Genomic DNA, 20,735 nt, shown 5'->3' on the forward strand with positions numbered 1-20,735 from the left:
TTTTTCCATTGTTCGAATTTTCGAATTCTCAAGTTTTCGTTGTTTTGATGGTCGATTTTTGAATTTTTGATCTTTCGTTTCTCAGTTCTCGATTTTTTGAGTCCTCAATTCCAAATTTTTCGATTTTTCAATGTTTCGATTACTCGATTTTTAATTTGTCTATTTCAGGATTTCCCAATTTTTCAAATATTCCACTTGTCAATTTTTTCATTTTTCAATTCCCGTTTTTCTCATTTTTCGATTTCTAAATTTCTAGAATTATCGATTTTTTCAGTTTTTCGATTTCCCGATGTTTAGATTTTTCAGTTTTTTCGATTGTTCAAATTCTCAATTTTTCAGTTTTTTGATAGTCGATTTTTCGAATTGTAGATTTTTCATGTTCTCAATTCTCAGATTTTCAATTTTTTCTTTCTCGGCGTTTCATGTTTCGATTGCTTGATTTTTATATTTTTTGACTTTCCAATTTTTTTCTGTTGGGCAACGATATCATTATTATTATTATTATTCAATTTGCCGATTTCTCGAATTCGATATTTTGAATTTTCAATTTGACATTTCTTCGAATGTTCGATTTTCCGAATTCTTTTCCGTTGTTCCATTTTTCGATTTCTTGACTTCTCGAAAATAAGAGAAGGTAGAGGGAGAGAGAAAGTAGGCAGGGGGAAAGGGAGAGAATGAGAAAGATGCACAGAAAAAAATAGAAAAACTTAAAAATCTGAAAACTGAAATATTTTTTTTCAGCTCAACGCATTTGCCCTTCAACTACTCCATGAAACTTTTGAAATTTATGCCGGAAACATGTTTCTCATCGACCTACCAATTTTTACATCGGTAGTGTATTCACTTTTTAAAAGATTTCATCTTCAGAATGTAGTGTGTTTACAATTTTTTAACCATTATTTAAACGTCGTTTCATTAATTGTTATATCATGGGGGTTCTGGTTCACTTTAACTTCAAGTGAATTTCTGATTAGTTATATTATAACATTAATTATTCCCACAGGTCTGCGGAACGGCGACTACTTACATCATTTTATTATGGCAAATGGACACCGGAGTCGACTTGAATTATTCAATGAAGAAGGTTTTTGGCGTTTTCTGAATCCCCAACCAACTCACACAATAATCCCACCAGCGTTAAAATTTCCTATTGTATCAAATAAAACATCTGCGTGTCATTATAATGATTTATTTCTGACTTGAGTTACATGTTTATTTCTACATATCCTCCTTTTATTCTACAATTTTGACGTTTCAAAACAAAGTCAAAAAATAAGGTAAACAGATGGGTGTATATGGCACCTATGGTGAGGTTACGACACAAAATTGTTCCCAAAAATGAAAAACCTTAACAAAAACCATTAGAGTATCGCTGAAATCGATCGTTCGATCGGACTTTGGTAACGTTATATACATCACAAAAGCTTTTTATAACTCGATTCAATATATACATATAGTGGACGTAAGTAAACCAAGCTGAAAATGCAAGCATAGAAACTGGGTCAAAGGAATACTTAAATAAAATCTGTATTGTGATACAAAGGCCCCGTTCACAAAATTTGATATACTTATATGTAATTAAGTGTAGTCAGATCTTTACCTGGAAACTCCTAAAAATCTAAGTTATAGACATTCAGCAAGACATATACAGAAGCGACTGCACTTTATAAATAAAAATATCTAAGAACAGCGACCGTGACAAGGAAATGGACTCTTGTTGCCATAAAACGAATGTGATGAGAAAATAGGTGTAGATGAGCTGGGTTGAATCCTGGAGGTATTCTATTAAATACTCGGACCACTCATGCTGTGGTGCTAGATAGAGACAGAAAGCAAAGAACTAAGGACGGAGCGAGAGAAATGGAAAGCTATATACACACAACAAGAAAAAAGAAGTGCACGAAGGTTCACAATCGAGCTTAACATCTATTTGTACTCACGAATAATAAAGGTAATTTTGTTTTAGATGTAGCTGTCAGTGAACCGCGCAACAGTCGCTTCAACTTCGACAACAATGTGACCGTGTGACTCTGATGACACTTTTAGTAGCATGCACTGGGACTGATTACGAGGAAGGTTCTTTTAGTAGCCACACAATCACACCAAATCAACGAATTTAACGAGCGAGTGGGTTAGATTAAAGGAACGAAATTGGATGGGTCGTTAGTCCGTAAATTCGTCCATTGGTTGTCGACGTTAAGCGACGATTGCGTAAGAATATAAAAACCCAACCACCTAAATGTGAAGTGATATGTGAAAATTTTACGACGAACAAGAGTCTGGTCTATACAAAACTTTACAACGACTGGTCACAGCTAAGACAATTCCGGATGCTCTAATTAAGTACATAACAGATCGTAATGAAGTAGCAGTAGAAATTTTCAATAAATAATTTGAAAAATAAAATAAATAGTCATATAGCTTCTACAACGGTAATAAGCAGCAACAATATGGTTAATACTTCGTAACAATAATACATATTATCATACGCGTAATAGACTTAAATATCTTCTAAAAATCACAAATCCAGTCTGTATAAAAATTTACAACTCAAAACACTACGTATTATTTACAGTACGTAAATATCGTAAACTTCAGAAACGACCCACATCGGCCGCTATTACAGCGGACCGCGGCACCAACCCCTTCTGCGACCCTCGGCAACAGAGCAACCACTTATCGTCTACCTCTAACACAACCTTCAGTCTCTCGCCTTCATTGTACGACAAATGCCCACTTTCCGACGGCACGCGGTGGTTCAGCGTCCTCACGATCCTGCAACCCAAACCAAAAAGCGTGAATCGGAACTCCACCTGTCAATTCAGACTCACTTTGGTACATTTGCTGCATTCAGAGGCTTCCTGTTCAGCGAACTCGATGCCGCCCTCCTCGGTGGCGTGATCTTCGACGTCTTCCCGTTCTGAGTTGTGGTGGTCTTGTAGGGTAAGCTACTGGGCCTGGGGACGTGCCTAGGCGTATCCCCGTTACCTTCCAACTGGTCGACCCGACTAGTCCTGAAAAAAACCCACTTGAACACCCTCCAAAACCCGTCTAGACCCACCTTGCAGCAGTTTGCTTCTTCGTCGTAGCCCCTTTCGCGGTACTCGGTCTCGCAATCCCAGTCCCTCTGGCTACGTTTTTCTTCAAACCTTTCGCGCTTGGTTTCCCGGAAGGCGAAATCAAAACTGGGATACCAGACGGTTTGACAGGAGAGGTAATGGGTCTGGGGATTTTCGACTTATTCGCACCGTTTGTGGGTGACGACGGCGGCGATTGGCTCGGTTCGCGCCCACTCAACATCTCCCATTTTTGTTGCAGCTTCTTGAACCTTCTCCCATTCAAGGGTTTTTCGTCGGACAGATTGGAATCAAGAGACTCGGGACCGTCTTCTTGAAGGGACGGGACGTTTTCATTGGAATTGCTATGGTCTTCTTTCGGGGGTCCGTTCTCCAAACTATCAGTGTACTCTTCGTCGTCTTCTTTGGCTAGGCGGTCATACACTAGATAGAGTTTGGAATTGACCGAAATCCCCGACCAGCGTTTCTTTGCGGCTGTGGTGACATCCCCGAGTTTGAAATTGGGTTTGGATAGCATCCCCGACTCGACGCACGAGCGCGGACGTTCTTTGTCCGACCGGTTCTTGCTTTTGCTCGAAGAATTGAGTAAATCGGGGAGGGTTAATTCGGGCTCTACGTGTTGGACTGTGATTGCAGAGATGTCTTCGCTGTCGGAATTCGAGCGGTTGCTGCACGCCGAAAGACCCAGTTTCGGGGAATTCCATTGCTTGTAGTTCGGTGAGACGGAGTGCTGGAAGTCACCGATTACCGCAAGAAGCGCGACAAGCTAACTTACCTTGTGCGTCGGACTGAGTTGTTGTTGGTATGAGTCCATCCTCTTGAAACTCAAATGCAGCTGCCGGTACTCAAACAACAGGTCTAATTGGAAAGGTAGAAGCGCTAGAGGTTGCAACGCCGAAATTAGGGTATCCAGAAGCGTCCTCACGTTTAGACCTCCCGTGTGCGCCATTATTAACAAGGAATCTTTGCAGTAGTGCTTCTTGAGTATGCTCTCTCTGGTTTTGAGGTAGCTCATCCAGGCATCCAGCGACCGGACGTTAAGCAACCCGAACACGAAAGCGTTGAACTTGACTAGACCTTCTGTTATTGCGTCTTCGCTGTTTATGCGCATGACGAGCTCGTTTAAGGCCTTGGTGAGTGGACCTTGTTGTGCTGAAGCCTCTACTACTTGCCACACCGAGTTGTTGATAGCCCCGAAACTACTCTCGAGACTGGGTTTCAAGCCATCGCTCAAAACCGCGTACAACGCTGGACAAAGCGTGGAAAGAGCGAGTTTCGCACACGAAGGGTTCATACTGGAGTCTCCCAACGCGTTAAGGTCGGCTTGATTAGTCGCAGAAGAGAAATGGTTAATGAGTTGCTCGACTGCGTCGGTCACGGCGTTCACCAAAGACCGCTTCTCCACTAGGTTCAAATTCTGTTTATGAATTGGAGTGGCTTGGGGGCTGCAATAGTTCGGGCTACCTTCGCTTTCTTCGCAGATTGGCATGTCCACGAGGGTTTTAGTCTACAACAAACACGAAACATAACCTAATTTTTAGCTTAAACCTACTTACGTAGTAGTTCTTGTGGTGGACGAAAGCAGACACGTTTGGCGAGTTATTCGGCGCTACGAACTGCTTCGTCTCGAGGTACTTCGGCAAAACGTTGACCTTCTCTGCAAAACTCACTGTCTTCTTCCCCCCGAAATGTTCCGCTCCTTCTTGGTTGATCTTCAACGATAAGAATTTCCCGACGTACGACCGCAACTGCATCAAATTCTCTTCGGTCATTTCTTCGTTATCCGAAGTCGAGATTCCGCTCAGTTTTAGAAACTCCTCGAGTTGTACCAGCTCGTCGGTACTAATGTTTGAGAGAAGGAAGTCGGTTTTTTGGTGGTTGGGTGACGTGGTGCGGAGTGACTCGTGGTGTTCGTCCACGCTACTACTGGATGTGCCTGCATCCACTCCTTCGTCCTCCGTCTCGCTGAACCGCTTCGTTCGCAAGAAATACGGCTCTTGTAACGACTTGCGTTTGTAAAGAGTATCTTCGGTCAAGTCTTCTTCGCTCGTTTCATACAAACTGTAGCGTTTGTTGTCACCTTTTTCCTTCCGCAGGATACTTTTCGGGAGAGGGGGTCTCGGAGGTATGTGGTCTCCTTGTTGGAGGCTTACACACCTCGTGGGTAGCGGCGGGGCTGTGGTGATCGACCTCTGTCTTTCACTGTTGAGCAAACTGGCTTCCGAACTCGTCACACTATCATATCTGTACACAAAAAGCGGATTGAGGTTGGTAACAGGTGCCGGACTGTTTTGAGAGTCACTCAAGATGGTGGAGGACCCTCTATAACCGGAACTGGGTTGAGTAGCAGTACTCGAACTGGACGAACTATTAGCCGCGTACTCGCAACTAAACGGTCGTCTTTTAGTCTTCACAGCGTGCGCAAACGACGGTTTAATGTGTTCAGAAATTTCTGGAACGTCAGCCAAAATCCGCTTATATTCCTGTGGTAGCAAAAAATTCAACGAATCCCAGTCTTTAACGTGACTGAAACCTTTCTTCTTTAGCATTTCCACGTCGTTACAACTGAAAGGTCGCTTCTTGAGGGCTGCCTTCACATTCGGGGCTTCCTGCGGCACGAGTAGAACATTGGCCATATCCTCTTGTTTCTCGTTCAGGAAGTCCAAATTCGGTAGAACGTAGTTGGGGTACAGAACATAGACGGGCTTCTGCATCTCTCCTTCTTGTTTCAACTTGTTGAGGAACGACGGTTCTACCACTTTCACCCCTTGTTTGTTGTTTGCGGATGTTTTATGCGCGTTCTTCAAGCTCGTTATTTCGGAGAACTGTGAAGTCTGGATGCTTCGGTTCATCAGTTCGTTCTCAAACGCTTTCTTGTGCTTTTGGTCGCACTTGTGGCTTTCTGTCAGGTAGCTGTTGTTGTTGTTGAGGTTAAAGTGGCTTTCGGGGGACGTTCGTTCGAAACTATTACCAACTGAGTCTATTTTGGAGATGCTTTCAGACAATTGTTCTACTGATTCGCTTCGGGACATCTCTTCTTCTGGTTCTTCTGCGATTAAGTCGTAGGTGCGCACGCTGCTTTCGTTGGTTTTTTGATCTACACTCATCTTGAGAGTTTCGGGTGGTTTGCCTTCCGAGCAGTTGCTTTCGTCCGATTGGCTCCCCGGCCAGTTTTCCGTCGACGACAGTTGATCCATGGTGGTGGACATCCCCTCCGTGCTCATGCTCTTCTGCTTCATGAAGAGTTTCACCAGACTGAAGTTAGGGTGGTGTTTGTTGCCCGTGTTGTCGCTTGTGCTGCCGTCCACCGAAGTCGCCATGTCGGACACGCTCACTCCGCTTCCGCTGCTGCTTTGGTGCTGAATATCGAATACTTTAACTGGTTTTCTTTTAACCGTACTGGTCTGCAAAACAAAACAAATTCAACTCAAACTCAAACACCAACACCGACTAAGTACTCACCGAAGCCACGTTTTGATTCCTGAGGTAATTACTGACTAAGAGAGTCTTCAGCTTCTGCTTGTACAAATTAGGCATGCTTTGGCTCTTGACGGAATTCTCATTCAGTCCCAAATGACTAGTTTCATCTCCTGAGTTGTTGTTGTTCCCCGACGGGTGTCGCCTCAGCTGATTATCACTACTCCTCTTCTTCAACTTACTCCAAGTGGTGAAGCTCCCCGAGTCCGACTGCGTCATCGATGCATCAATAACCTTTGCACTATTTGTTTGCTTTTTGATGTCGTTCGTCCAATGAGCGCTACCCGTGCCGGAGTTCTCGCTTTTATCTACAAAATGAACCATTTGTTTACCAGATAAACGTGTTGATTCACTTTGATAATCACCCGTCTCGTGGTAATCGCTATCTTCGGAGTACACCGCCGAGCCCTCGAAAGCTATGGTGTAGTTGTCCTTGTTGGCCTGGCAGGTCAGCATCATGTCGCAGTCGAGCGAGTCCACGCTGAAGTTGGCTCCGGGCATGGGGGTCTCCTTGACTGGACTGAAGAGCAGCTCGGATTTGTAGATGGACATGGAGGTGGAGTTGGCGGAGTCTTCGCCGTGGGAGCTGCTGTGGGGGCTGATGGAACTGTCGAAGTCGAATTTTGCCATCATGGAGCCGGACACACTCGCAAAGCTCTCTCCTTGGCGGTTATTCTATAAATTGCATGAGTGAGACAGGGGTCTGTTAAAGTCCGCTCCGGTTTTTTGTTTTCGCAAGTGATTATTAATCAACTTACATCTTGACTTAGGTGGTCGGTACACATCGGTGGTAGGTTGGTAAGCAAGGCGTGGATGTCTTCCGTCCGGAAACTCTCCATGTCTGCTTCGGCCAAGTTCGCGTCCATATTCTTCGCCAAGGCGTCATAGTAGTTCATGTCATTGGCTTCGTAGGACTCGGGTAGTGATAGTATACTTGTGTGGTGGTTCGTTCCTCCATCCCGATAGCTAAAAACATGAAAATAAGTAGCTTATATTGAATATTTAACCCACTAATGGGAAAACTATTTACTGTTGGTAAACACAATGATTACAGCTACTGAGAATATGATAAGATAATGAAGAAATAAGAGCACAACAAATCTGTTATGATAATTTACAGCCCTAACGTCCTCTCCGAAAATAATAGAGGTTCTATGAATCATGAATACAATTAGATGATACTGGTCAACACAGAATCTTTAAAGTGAGATTTAATGGGGATTTATAAAATTGTCGTTGACGTTGAAAATTGACATTTGTCCGTTGCCAAGTTGCCGTTGATAGTAACTTTGATGTGGAGGATTTAAGTTGATTACTACAAAAATTTATCATTTTAGACATGTTTTAAGTTCCGTGTTGTCGAAATAAGTCTACACATATTAAGAAAAACAAGACAAAATGTAACCCCGCCCACCCGCCCTATCTCATTTCTGATGATTTTTTTTATTCGTCGTAAGCCGAGGGGCGGAGCTTAATTGTAGAATCCTTATTTTTCTACAAGAAATTACCATGTGAAATATGTTCTTAAGTAATCGTGTTATACAAAGAAAACTAAATGTTTTAATGAAAAACAATACCAAAAAGAAGCCCCACCCATCCGTCTCGATCTCAATCGTGATGAATTTTTCATTCGTTGTCAGGCCGAGGGGTGGAGCGTAATTGCAAAATCGATATTTCCCTATACGCATTTACAATTTTAAACATGTTTTAAGTTTCTTGTTCTGAAAGCACATATATATTAAGAGAAAGAGCAAAATGTAAGCCCCGCCCACCCACCCACCCTATCTCTATTGTGATGATTTTTTTTTAATCGTCGAGAGCCAAAAGAGCGGAATTTAACTGCAAAATGCTTATTATTTTTCTATAAGAAATTACGACATATTTTTGAGTACCGTGTTATTCAAAAAATACTATGTACATATATTAAGAAAAAATTAAAACCAAAGATTAAGCCCAACCTATACGTGCCGTCATCCAAATCGTAATTAAGTTTTCATTCGTTGGCAGACCTAGGGGCGGAGCCTCATTTCAAAATCTATATATCCTTACGAAAATTGAAAATTTACTATTTTAAACGTGTTTTAAGTTTAAAAAAAAATCATCACAATTGGGATGGGGTGGGTGGGCGGGGTTTATATTTTGCCTTTTTTCTTAATATACATAGTATTCTTTGAACTCAATAATAAAAAAAAACAGGTTTTTAATTTCTTGTAATAAAATAAGTATTTTGCAGTTAAGCTCTGCCCCTTTGGTTCACGGCGAATAAAAAAGTCATCACAATTGAGACAGGGCGGGTGGGCGGGTTTATATTTTACCTTTTTGTTTTAAGATATCTAGACTTCTTTTCACAACATGAAATTTAAAACATATTCAAAATGGAAAATTTGTATAAGGAAATATCGCTTTTGCAACTAGGCTCCACCTCATAATCATAAAATTAGGCTCCGCCTCATAATAAAAATGTACGATTTTAACCAGGTTCTAAGTTTCTTGTTGTGAAAAGAATGGCTACGTATATTTAGAAAATAAAAAACCCAAAGTATAACCCCTGCCCACTCGTCCCGTCCGCCCCCGTGGAGTCGAAAAGTCGAACAATTGAGAAACAGAATTGGCCAAAAACGAAAAATAGAGAAATCGACAAACAAAAAGTTAAAAGTCGAAAAATTGGAAAAACTGAGAAACCCAAAAATAGGCCAAAATAAAAAATTGAAAAAATGATAAATCGAAAACTTGAACAATCAAATGTTGATAAATCGGGAATGATAAATTAACAAATCGAAAAATTGAAAAACACAACATCTAAAAGCAGGAAGTCGAAAAATAGAAAGATTAAGAAATATTGAAAAATTAAAATATCAAAAGATTGAAAAATCTACAATTTAAAAATCCTAAAATTGAAAAATCGAAAAAGTAAAAAGGTAGACACATCGAAAAACCCAGAAGTCAAAAATAGAAAAGCCGAGGAATTGAAATATTGAAAAATCCTAAAACTGAAAAATCGAAAAATCAAAAAAGTGAAGTCGAAAAACTGAAAAATCGAAAAATTGAAAAATCAAAAACAGGAAAATCGAAACACTCGAAGGTCAAGAATTTGAAAAATTCGAAAACTTGAAAAATTCAAATATCGAAGAACTGAAATGAAAAATCGAGAAATCGAAAAATCTAAAATTTTAAAAATTAAAAAATCTAAAATTTAAAAATCGGAAAATTGAAAAATCGACACATCGAAAAATTCCAAAACTGAAATATTGAAAAACTGAAAAATTAAGGAAAAACTAAAAATGGGAAACTAAATCGGGAAATCAAAACATTGAAAAATCGAAAAATTTGAAACAGAAAATCTAAAACCGGTAAGTCGAAAAATCGAAAAATTCAAAAATCGAAAAAGTAAAAAAATTGACACATCGAAAGCTCCAGAAGCCAAAAATCGATCAGTCGAAGAATCAAAATATTGAAAAATCCCAAAACTAAAATATCGAAAAATTGAAAAATGAAAAAAAAAAACTGAAAAATGGAAAACCTGAAAAATCCGAAAACTGAAATATCCAAAAACTGAGAACCTAAAAAGTCGAAAAATTGAGCAATAGAAAAATAAAGTGGAGTCGGAAAATTGAAACCTTAAAAAATTAAAAAACAAAAAATAAAAAAAAAACAATTGAAAAACAGAAAATCTAAAACCGGGAAGTCGAAAAATCAATTGATTAAGAAATCAAAACATTTGAAAAATTCGAAAACTTGAAAAACTGAAATATCGAACAACTGAAATGAAAAATCGATAAATCGAAAAATCTAAAATTTTAAATATAGAAAAATTAAAATATCAAAAAACTGAAAAATCTGAAATTTAAAAATCGAAAAACTGAAAAATGAAAGAAAATTTGATGAATTGAAAAACTGAAAAATCCCAAAACTGAAATATCCAAAACCTGAGAATCTAAAGAATCGAAAAATCAAAAAAGTGAAATCGAAATGTCGAAACCTGAAAAAATAGAGAAATTGAAAAACCAAAAAACCTGAAAAATGAATTAATTGAAAAATCGACAAATAAAGAGTTTATAAAAGTAAAAAATTGAAAAATCTTAATATAAATAGTATTCTTTGAACACTATACTCAAAAAACATGTCTTTAATTTCTTGTAATAAAATAAGTATTTTGCAGTTAAGCTCCGCCTATTTGGTTCACGGCCAATAAAAAAAAATCATCACAATTGAGACAGGGCGGGTGGGCGGGCTTATATTTTACCTTTTTGTTTTAAGATATGTAGACTTCTTTTCATAACATGAAATTTAAAACATATTCAAAATGGAAAATTTGTGTAAGGAAATATCGCTTTTGCAATTAGGCTCCGCCCCATAATTACAAAATCCAAATTTCCTTGAAAAAATGTAGCATTTTAACCATGTTCTAAGGTGCTTGTTGTGTAAAGATGGCTATGTATATTAAGAAAAAAACCAAAATATAAGCCCCGCCCACCCACCCTATCTCATTTCTGATGATTTTTTTTATTCGTCGCAAGCCGAGGGGCGGAGCTTAATTGTAGAATCCTTATTTTTCTACGAAAAATTACCAAGTGAAATATGTTCTTAAAAAATCGTATTATACAAAGGATACTAATAAATGTATTAATTAAAAAGAAAAGCAAAAGAGAAGACTGAGGGCCGGAGCGTATTTTTGCAAACAAATTTAGCATTTTAAAGTTGCTTATTGTGAATTATCATCTATCAAAATTTAATTTTCCTGGAATTAGTGTTGTCAACCAGAAAAGTGTCCCCCCTACTTCGGGGGATTTTCCTTCAAGTTTATAAATCGACCTTAATCCTTTGGGAGAAGCGACTTCAGCAAGTAAAGGTTGTAAATCATCACAGAAGCATCAAGACGAAAGAAAAATACATGATTTTAGTGTGACAATCAAACAAAAACGAACAAAAATTTTGGTATACAGTGTCCAGTTTGTATAACTTACCCGTAGTCCAAAAACCATTGGTAGTCCGAATTATCCTGAATAAAATCAATATCTTGGGAAGACGTGTTGCTGAGATAACTCGCTGAGCCATGGTGGTTGCTGTTGCAGTCAGAGTCTGGGCTGACAGCTATTCCTCGAACACCCAGACTCCCCACCTCGTTCATTGTTTTACCTGTAACAACAAAATTTCTAAAAATCGCTGCTTTTGTAAATTCCGCTTAACAAAAATCCACCTCTACATTGTGATTTCCGTGTAAGTAATGAACAGTTACGCCGATTAGGTAAGAGCTTTAATTTCTTAATTCCGTAATTATTCCGTAATTCTACTAAATATTCATTAGCGTCTTGCAACAAAGTGATGAAAAACAAACACAGTTTGACCCATTTCCACGTTTGGAAGTGCACTTTTATGCATTGGGGATTTATGACGCTTGCAGTCACTTTAAATTTCCCAGACTATAGTGTTATAAATCTGAACACCCGAAAATTTTAATCAAGTTTTTAATTTCGTGCAAACACAACTCATCGTTTTTGGTGTAAAACCAACAAATAAACCAGATTAGTTCCACGCATAATCTTAATCGCCGCAATCAACCTATAATGAAGTCTCTTGAAGAAAATCAAACGTGGAGACGCCGTGGCGGCCCTCGGAATTTATAGCAACGACTTGTTGGACAAATTGTGTTCTTATAACCAATTTATGGTTATTACCGCGTATATAAATTAACCATATATCCATACACGATTTGTCCGCAGGCTTTAATAAATCATTAGCTCCATTAAGACGCGCAACAAGTGGAATTGTGGAGAAATGCGATTTTTTGTGCGAAAGGGGTTTTTACGGTTTAGTAACGTGTGGGTTTATAATTACGACTGCTGATTACAGGCTGCTATAATTTGCTAATTAGTCTGTGAGACGAGGTTGAATGTCTTTACCACGACATGTGGGCTGGTATGCAGTCCATCAAGCGAGGTATAAATTTGCTAAAAATACGAATTTGTTGCTTTAATCCAAAGCGCGCTTTCGTTATATCAGAGTTTACGGGTTCTTGGAAAATGCTAAAAATTTTTGCTATTTTTAGCGTCTATGTAACTTTCGTTCATGAACACACATACATATCATTTTCCATATAGGAAGCTTACGTTGCATTTCACACAGGAAAGTTTTACCACCTTTCTCTAGAAAATGCTCAAAATGCACTTTTTCTTAGAAACTACCAGTGACACGTGATACTTGATTAACTTGCGGAACATAACGTAACGCGGTGTCTACATACACAAGATTAATGGTCGTTAATAGTGCAAATCGCGTAAACGCGAGTCGAGATTTCACCGAATTCGCTGCATTTCTTACGCTAATTTTACCACGTGTAGACACCATACAGTTTATGTTTACAATATCTATTACAGGGCCGGAAACACTACTCGAATAAATAATAAAATAAAAAGGATATATTTTTTTTGATACGCAACTTTCAGTTTTGTTCAAAGAAACCGTTTTAATGCATGAATTCCGGTGGCATAGATAGAAAGAACGTGTCGAATTAATTTGTTTTTAGCTAATTTTACCTGCTTCCGCCTTTCTTGTTTGTACTATTATGGTAGATAAGTTATCGCGCGACAAAAATAGACAGATAATGAGGCTTGATGAAATCTAATCAGCAATTTATGCGCATAATGTCAACAAATAAAGGGAACGATATTTTGGAGTTTCTCTTGTTGGTGGTGGAAATTGTACAAGTAAAGCTGAGCTTGATAGCTTCTTCTTGGAAAAAGCCACTTTATTTACTCTTTGAGTCTAAGAGGATTTGCTTTCCGCAAGATTTAAATTTATAACACTAAATGATGTTTCTACCCTCCTCCGAATTTATTCAATGGCTTTCAGAGTAATCCCATAACCCCCTGAACTCCTGCGGTTCGAGAACAAAGCGCGTTTGGGTCAGAAGTATTAGCTACGTAACTATAGTCGCGGAAATTTAAAGTGGCAATTGTAAGTTTTAAAGGCGTCGTTGCATTAGCATAAAGGTATTGGCAAATACTTGACAGAAGTAATATTTTTAGATTTTTAACAAAATTCAACAAATCTCTTTCAAATAATTACAGTCTCGTCAACCTTGTACCGCTGCATTATGTCTCATATTTGGAACTAGTGTGTACATTGTACATAACGCCAAAAATGATTTATTAGTCCTAAAAAGCGAGTAAAGCTGTCAAAACTGAATGATATATAGCAGAGGCACACATATAATAATAAAAAATATTTTTCATAACTCGTTTCCACGTAACTTGATAAAAAAAACTTTTGTACCGTTACTAGATTAATATAGATGCGACATACAGGCTGATTTTGCAAAACCACCCTTTTCTTTATTTGTGTTTTATACTAGCAAAACGTCTTAAACTAAGAATATTGTTGAAACCGTAATAACCCAATGGACTTTTTTCGGGAAAACGTTTTGGAAACACTGTGTTATATTTTGTATGAATTTTTTTTTATGTTTTTAGTGACAATTTTTGTGGTTGTTTTCGATACACTGTATGATATTAACAGTGAGAAAAAAAAAAGAACAATTAAAATATCGAAAAATCCAAATCTCGATAAATCGTGAAATCAAAAAACTTAATAATTTAAAAAATTGAAAAATTGAGAGATTGAAAGATCCAAAGAACGAGAAATCGAAAAGTGATGAAGTCGAAAAATCGAGAAATAGAGAAATCGACAAACAAAAAGTTAAAAGTCGAAAAATTGGAAAAGCGGAAAAATCAAAAAACGAAAAAATGGAAAAATGGAAAAACTGAGAAACCGAAATAGGCCACAATAAAAAATTGAAAAAATGATAAATCGAAAACCTGAACAATCAGATCTCGATAAATCGGGAATGAAAAATTAACAAATCGAAAAATTCAAAAACTGAACATCTAAAACCAGGAAGTCAAAAAATCGAAAGATTAAGAAATATTGAAAAATTAAAATATCAAAACATTGAAACATTTAGAATATAAAAATCCAAAAATTGAAAAATCGAAAAAGTAAAAAGGTAGACACATCGAAAAATCCAGAAGTCAAAAATAGAAAAGCCGAAGATTTGAAATATTGAAAAATTCTAAAACTGAAATATCTAAAAACTGAAAAATCGAAAAATCAAAAAAGTGAAGTCAAAAATAGTAACCTTAAAAATATCGAAAAATTGAAAAATCAAAAACCTGAAAAATCAAAAAATTTAAGAATTGAAGAACAGGAAAATCGAAACACTCGAAGGTCAAAAAATGGGAAATCAAAACACCGATTAATTGAAAAATCGAAAATTTGACAAAATGTCAATTGAAAAACAGAAAATCTAAAACCGGGAAGTCGAAAAATCAAAAGATAAAGAAATCGAAACATTTAAAAAATTCGAAAACTTGAAAAATTGAAATATCGAAGAACTGAAATGAAAAATCGAGAAATCGAAAAATCTAAAATTTTAAAAATTAAAAAATAGAAAATTTAAAAACCAAAAAATTGAAAAATCGACACATTGAAGAATCCAGGAGTCAAAAATCGAAAAATCGAATCGGAAAAATCCTAAAACTGAAATATTGAAAAACTGAAAAATTAAAGAAAAACTAAAAATGGGAAACTAAATCGGGAAATCAAAACATTGAAAAATCGAAAAATTTAAAACGACAACTGAAAACAGAAAATCTAAAACCGGGAAGTCGAAGAATCGAAATATTGAAAAGTCCCAAAACTGAAAAATGGAAAACCTGAAAAATCCGAAAACTGAAATATCCAAAAACTGAGAACCTAAAAAGTCGAAAAACTGAGCAATTGAAAAATCCAAAAGTAAAGTCGAAAAATTGAAACCTTAAAAAATTAAAAAATAAAAAATCAAAAACCTGAAAAATCGAAAAATTAAAGAATTGAAGAACACGAATATCGAAATCCTCGAAAGTAAAAAAATGGGAAAACATGGATTAATTGAAAAATCGAAAAATTGACAGTTCATAAATGTCAAATTTGAAAAATTGAAAAATCGAAAATTTGAAAAACCCGGAAGTCGAAAAATCTAAAATTCTAAAAAGTAAAAAATCTAAAATTTAAAAATCAAAAAACTAAAAAATCGACACATCGAAAAATCCAGGAGTCAAAAATCGAAAAATCGAAGAATCGAAATATTGAAAAATCCCAAAACTGAAATATTGAAAACCTGAAAAATTAAAGAAAAACTAAAAATGGGAAACTAAATCGGGAAATCAAAATATTGAAATATCGAAAAATTTAAAACGCCAATGGAAAATAGAAAATCTAAAACTGGGAAGTCGAAAAATTCAAAGATTAAGCAATCGAAAAATTCAAATTTCGAAAAAGTAAAAAAAAAGACACATCGAAAACTCCAGAAGCCAAAAATTGGAAAGTCGAAGAATCAAAATATTGAAAAATCTCTAAACTGAAATATCGAAAAACTGAAAAATGAAAGAAAAACTGAAAAATGGAAAACCTGAAAAATCCGAAAACTGAAATATCCAAAAACTGAGAACCTAAAAATTCGAAAAATTGAGTAATAGAAAAATCCAAAAAGTGAAGCCAAAGAATTGAAACCTTCAAAATTAAAAAATAAAAAATCAAAAACCTGAAAAATGGAAAAATTAAAGAATTGAAGAACAGGAATGTCGAAACCCCAAAAGTCAAGAAATGGAAAAATCAAAACATGGATTAATTGAAGAAACGAAAAATTAACAGTTTATAAAAGTAAAATTTGAAAAATTGAAAAATCGAAAATTTGAAAAAACGACAATTGAAAAACAGAAAATCTAAAACCGGGAAGTCGAAAAATCGATTGATTAAGAAATCAAAACATTGAAAAATCGAAAAATTTAAAACGACAATTGAAAACAGAAAATCTAAAACCGGGAAGTCGAAAAATCGAAAGATTAAGCAATCGAAAAATTCAAAAATTGAAAAAGTAAAAAAATCGACATCGAAAACTCCAGAAGCCAAAAATCGAAAAGTTGAAGAATCAAGATATTGAAAAATCCCAAAATTGAAAAATGAAAAAAAAAACTGAAAAATGGAAAACCTGAAAAATCCGAAAACTGAAATATCCAAAAACTGAGAACCTAAAAAGTCAAAAAAATGAGCAATCGAAAAATCCAAAAAGTGAAGTCGAAAAATTGAAACCTTAAAAAAATAAAAAATCAAAAACCTGAAAAATCGAAAAATTAAAGAATTGAAGAACAGGAATATCGAAACCCTCGAATGTCAAGAAATAGGAAAATCAAAACATGGATTAACTGAAAAATCGAAAAATTCACAGTTATAAATGGCAAATTAGAAAACTTGAAAAATCGAAAATTTGAAAAAACGACAATTGAAAAACAGAAAATCTAAAACCGGGAAGTCGAAAAATAAATCGATTCGAAAACAAGAAAAACGGAAATATCATGAAAAATGAAAAATCTAGAACTCGAAAAATCTAAAATTTTAAATAATGAATATTTATTGAACAATTAAAATACCAAAAAATTGAGAAATCTAAGATTTAAAAATCGAAAAAGTAAAAAGTCGACACATCGAAAAATCCAGAAATCAAAAATGGAAAAGTCGAAGAACAGAAATATTGAAAAATCCCAAAACTGAAATATCGAAATACTGAAAAATGAAAGAAAAACTGACGAATCGAACAACTGAAAAATTCAAGAATTAAGAATCCATAGAATCGAAAAATTGAGAAATCGAAAAATCCAAAAAGTTAAGTCGAAATATCGAAACCTTAAAAAAATCGAAAAATTGAAAAATCAAAAACCTGCAAAATCGCAAGATCGAAAAATTGAATAATAAGTAAACTGAAAAATCCCAAAACTGAAATGTCCAAAAACTGAGAAATTAAAAAATTGAAAAACTGAGAAATCGAAAAATCAAAAAAGTTGAAAAATCGAAACCTGAAAAAATTGAAAAACTGAAAAACCAAAAAACCTGAAAAATCAATTAATTGAAAAATCGACAAACAAAGCGTTTATAAAAGCCGAAAATTGAAAAATCGAAATATTTAAAAATCGTAAAATTGAAGAGAAAAACTGAAAACCGAGAAATTGAAAAATTGAGAAATTGTAAAATCCAAGAGTCAAAAATCGAAGAATCTAAGAATCGAAATATTGAAAAATCCCAAAACTGAAATATTGAAAAACTGAAAAATTAAAGAAAAAATAAAAATGGGAAACTAAATCGCGAAATCAAAACAATGAAAAATCGAAAAATTTAAAACGACAATTGAAAACAGAAAATCTAAAACCCTGAAGTCAGAAAATCGAAAGATTAAGCAATCGAAAAATTGAAAAATCGAAAAAGTAAAAAAATCGACACATCGAAAACTCCAGAAGCCAAAAATCGAAAAGTCGAAGAATCAAAATATTGAGAAATGCCAAAACTGAAATATTGAAAAACTGAAAAATGAAAGAAAAACTGACTCTGAGGAACTCGAAAGTCAAGAAATGGGAAAATCAAAACATGGATTAATTGAAAAATCGAAAAATTGACAGCTTATAAAGGTCAAATTTGAAAAATTGAAAAAACGACAATTAAAAAACAGAAAATCTAAAACCGGGAAGTCGAAAAATCGATTGATTAAGAAATCGAAAGATTTGAAAAATTCGAATACTTGAAAAACTGAAATATCGAAGAACTGAAATGAAAAATCGAGAAATCGAAAAATCTAAAATTTTAAATATTGAAAAATTAAAATACCAAAAAATTGAGAAATCTAAAATTTAAAAATCGAAAAAGTAAAAAGTCGACATATCGAAAACTCCAAAAGCCAAAAATCGAAAAGTCGAAGAATCAAAATATCGAAAAATCCCAAAACTCAAATACATATTGAAAAACTGAAAAATGAAAGAAAAATCTAAAATTTTAAATATGTATTGAAAAATTGAAATATCAAAAAACTGAAAAATATAAAATTTAAAAATCGAAAAATTGAAAAAACGACAATTCAAAAACAGAAAATCTAAAACCGGGAAGTCGAAAAATCGAAAGATTAAGAAATCGAAACATTTGAAAAATTGAAATATGGAAGAGCTGAAATGAAAAATCGAAAAATCTAAAATTTTAAATATTGAAAAATTAAAATACCAAAAAATTGAGAAATCTAAAATCGAAAAAGTGAAAAGTCGACACATTGAAAAATCCAGAAGTCAAAAATGGAAACGTCGAAGAACAGAAATATCGAAAAACTAAAAAATTAAAGAAAAACTGACGATCGAAAAACTGAAAAATCCCAAAACCGAAATATCGAAACCTAAAAAAAATCGAAAAATTGAAAAAAAAACCCTGAAAAATCGACAAGTAAAGAGTTTATAAAAGTCAAAAATTGAAAAATCGAAATATTTAAAAATCGTAAAATTGAAGAGAAAAACTGAAAACCGAGAAATTGAAAAATTGAGAAATTGTAAAACCAAAAATTGAAAAATAAATAGTAAACTGAAAAGTCCCCAAACTAAAATTTCGAAAACACTGAGAATCGTTTCCGAACGCCTAGAGTCGACATTGGCCTCAACCGTCATTTAATTTAAACTATGACACTTCTCTATGTCCCCTGTCGTTACTTACTTTTGCAGGAGAAGTAATCGGTTCGGCAGTTCGGATCCCCTCTAATTTTCATGATCGTCGGAACATAAACAAAGTAAAACAAATCTCACTTTTGGAATTTTATGACGACCCACGACCCACTTGAAGGCAAACAATCTGGTCGTAAAAAGTCGCATAGCTCAGTGATAAGAACAAAATTTAGATCATGTTTTTCCACCGGTAAACCGTATTCGTTCCACTCACAGATAAAACACGGCTAATTCTAGCGTATTAAGCACACGATTACGGGCTTCCAGCTCGGCCCACGACCTCTTAAGTCGGCTCATTTAATCCGAACAAGAAAGGGTGATCGGTCTGTGAAATTGCTTCCTCTTACAATCATCGAGTGGTGTTTTACATGCATTCGTACCTTTGAAGACATGGCGATAATTGTCGAGAATGACTCCGGTGTAACGGGCTTTTCCCTTCGGTAAGGGTCCTTTGCGGTGGATCACAAGCAGCATTGTTAACACACTGGATTAAATTGCGGAGTGGACATGAAAAAGGCACTTACACCGAGTTCTTTAGGGCCGGGTTAGCAAATGTTAAGTCTATGTTTCATCACCGAGACTGATGGTTATTTGTTTACGTTAGATTAGTGAGCACGCCCATTACCAAGTTAGTTAATGTTATAATTACTGGTTTGCTTCTTCTACATAAATACTTGGTTTTGAAGAGGTAACTGATCAATAAACAACACTGTTTACGCATGGTTTTCTTGGCAAAGTGGTTGCTGGGGGCGTAGGCACCACGTTTTCGGATTTCGTTTTTACATTACTTTATTCATGTTTACGTTTTTTATCCGTGCTTATACGTTTAGAGAAATCTAAAAACGCAATGGTTAAAAGTTGGTCTAAACAATTTTTTGTTACCCGATAACGAAGCTTGAAAAAACTGGTCGAAAGTTATTTCGACAGAACTTCCCTCGTCCTTGAAGTAAATGAATAACCTAATGAATTCCGCTCCGTTGAAAAAGAATGAAATTTAATTTTGAGATTTTTGTTTTTTATCTCTATTAAGTAAATGAAAAACTCGGAAAAATCGAAAAGCAAAAACACTGAAAATTCAAGTATCAAAAGTTGGAAACATATGTCGAATTCGACTTTTTTGGAATTTTTAATGTTTCGAATTTTCAGTTCTTTGATTCTTCAAATTTTCCATTATTCAATTCGTTTTTTTAAATTTTAATTGTTTCGACTTCTCGATTTCTGAAAAATTGAAGAATTTAAAGACCAAAAAATGGAAACATCGAAAAACTGACAAATCGAAATACGAGAAATCGAAAAATCTGAAGTTTCAGAAACCAAAAAATTGAAACATCAAAAACCAAAATATCAAAAAACGAGAAATCGGGAAATCGAAGAAATTAACATAACAAAAAATTTAAGAATCATAATAATTGAAAAATCCCAAAATTCGATCCCCAAAGATTGATCAAAATTGGAAAATCTCAAAATTGCAAAAGAAAAACTGAGACATCGAAAAATTGCAAAATTGAGAAATTGAAAAGTCGAGAAGTCGGAAAAGTCAGAAATGAAAAAGTCGCAAAACCACAAAATCGACAAATCAAATGATCAAAAAATCCAAAATTTAAAAAACACCAAAAACTGG

At 35.2% G+C, this 20,735-nt stretch overlaps 1 protein-coding gene across 5 annotated transcripts in view; it reads right to left on the bottom strand.

Annotated features, from left to right (window-relative positions):
• Positions 1-1,173: 1,173 nt before the first annotated feature.
• LOC135129678 (uncharacterized) overlaps positions 1,174-20,735 on the bottom strand; it is a 71,808-nt gene continuing 52,246 nt past the window's right edge. For 4 of the 5 annotated variants that reach the window (XM_064056915.1, XM_064056912.1, XM_064056913.1 and 1 more), the window contains 9 exons: positions 11,519-11,690; positions 7,313-7,520; positions 6,920-7,229; positions 6,540-6,862; positions 4,634-6,481; positions 3,853-4,584; positions 3,062-3,807; positions 2,832-3,014; positions 1,174-2,775 (listed from right to left, as the gene is read on the bottom strand). In XM_064056915.1, the coding sequence (XP_063912985.1) occupies positions 2,595-2,775; positions 2,832-3,014; positions 3,062-3,807; positions 3,853-4,584; positions 4,634-6,481; positions 6,540-6,862; positions 6,920-7,229; positions 7,313-7,520; positions 11,519-11,690 (4,703 nt within the window). In that variant the 3' untranslated portion in view covers positions 1,174-2,594. Of the gene's footprint in view, positions 2,776-2,831; positions 3,015-3,061; positions 3,808-3,852; positions 4,585-4,633; positions 6,482-6,539; positions 6,863-6,919; positions 7,230-7,312; positions 7,521-11,518; positions 11,691-19,494; positions 19,695-20,735 lie in introns of all 5 variants that reach the window. The other variant, XM_064056914.1, reaches the window with a different exon arrangement.

Source organism: Zophobas morio, unplaced genomic scaffold (genome assembly GCF_036711695.1).
Source record: "Zophobas morio isolate AGI-343-1 ecotype UQ-CSIRO unplaced genomic scaffold, CSIRO_AGI_Zmor_V1 ptg000016l, whole genome shotgun sequence".
Classification (NCBI taxonomy): Eukaryota; Metazoa; Arthropoda; class Insecta; order Coleoptera; family Tenebrionidae; genus Zophobas; species Zophobas morio.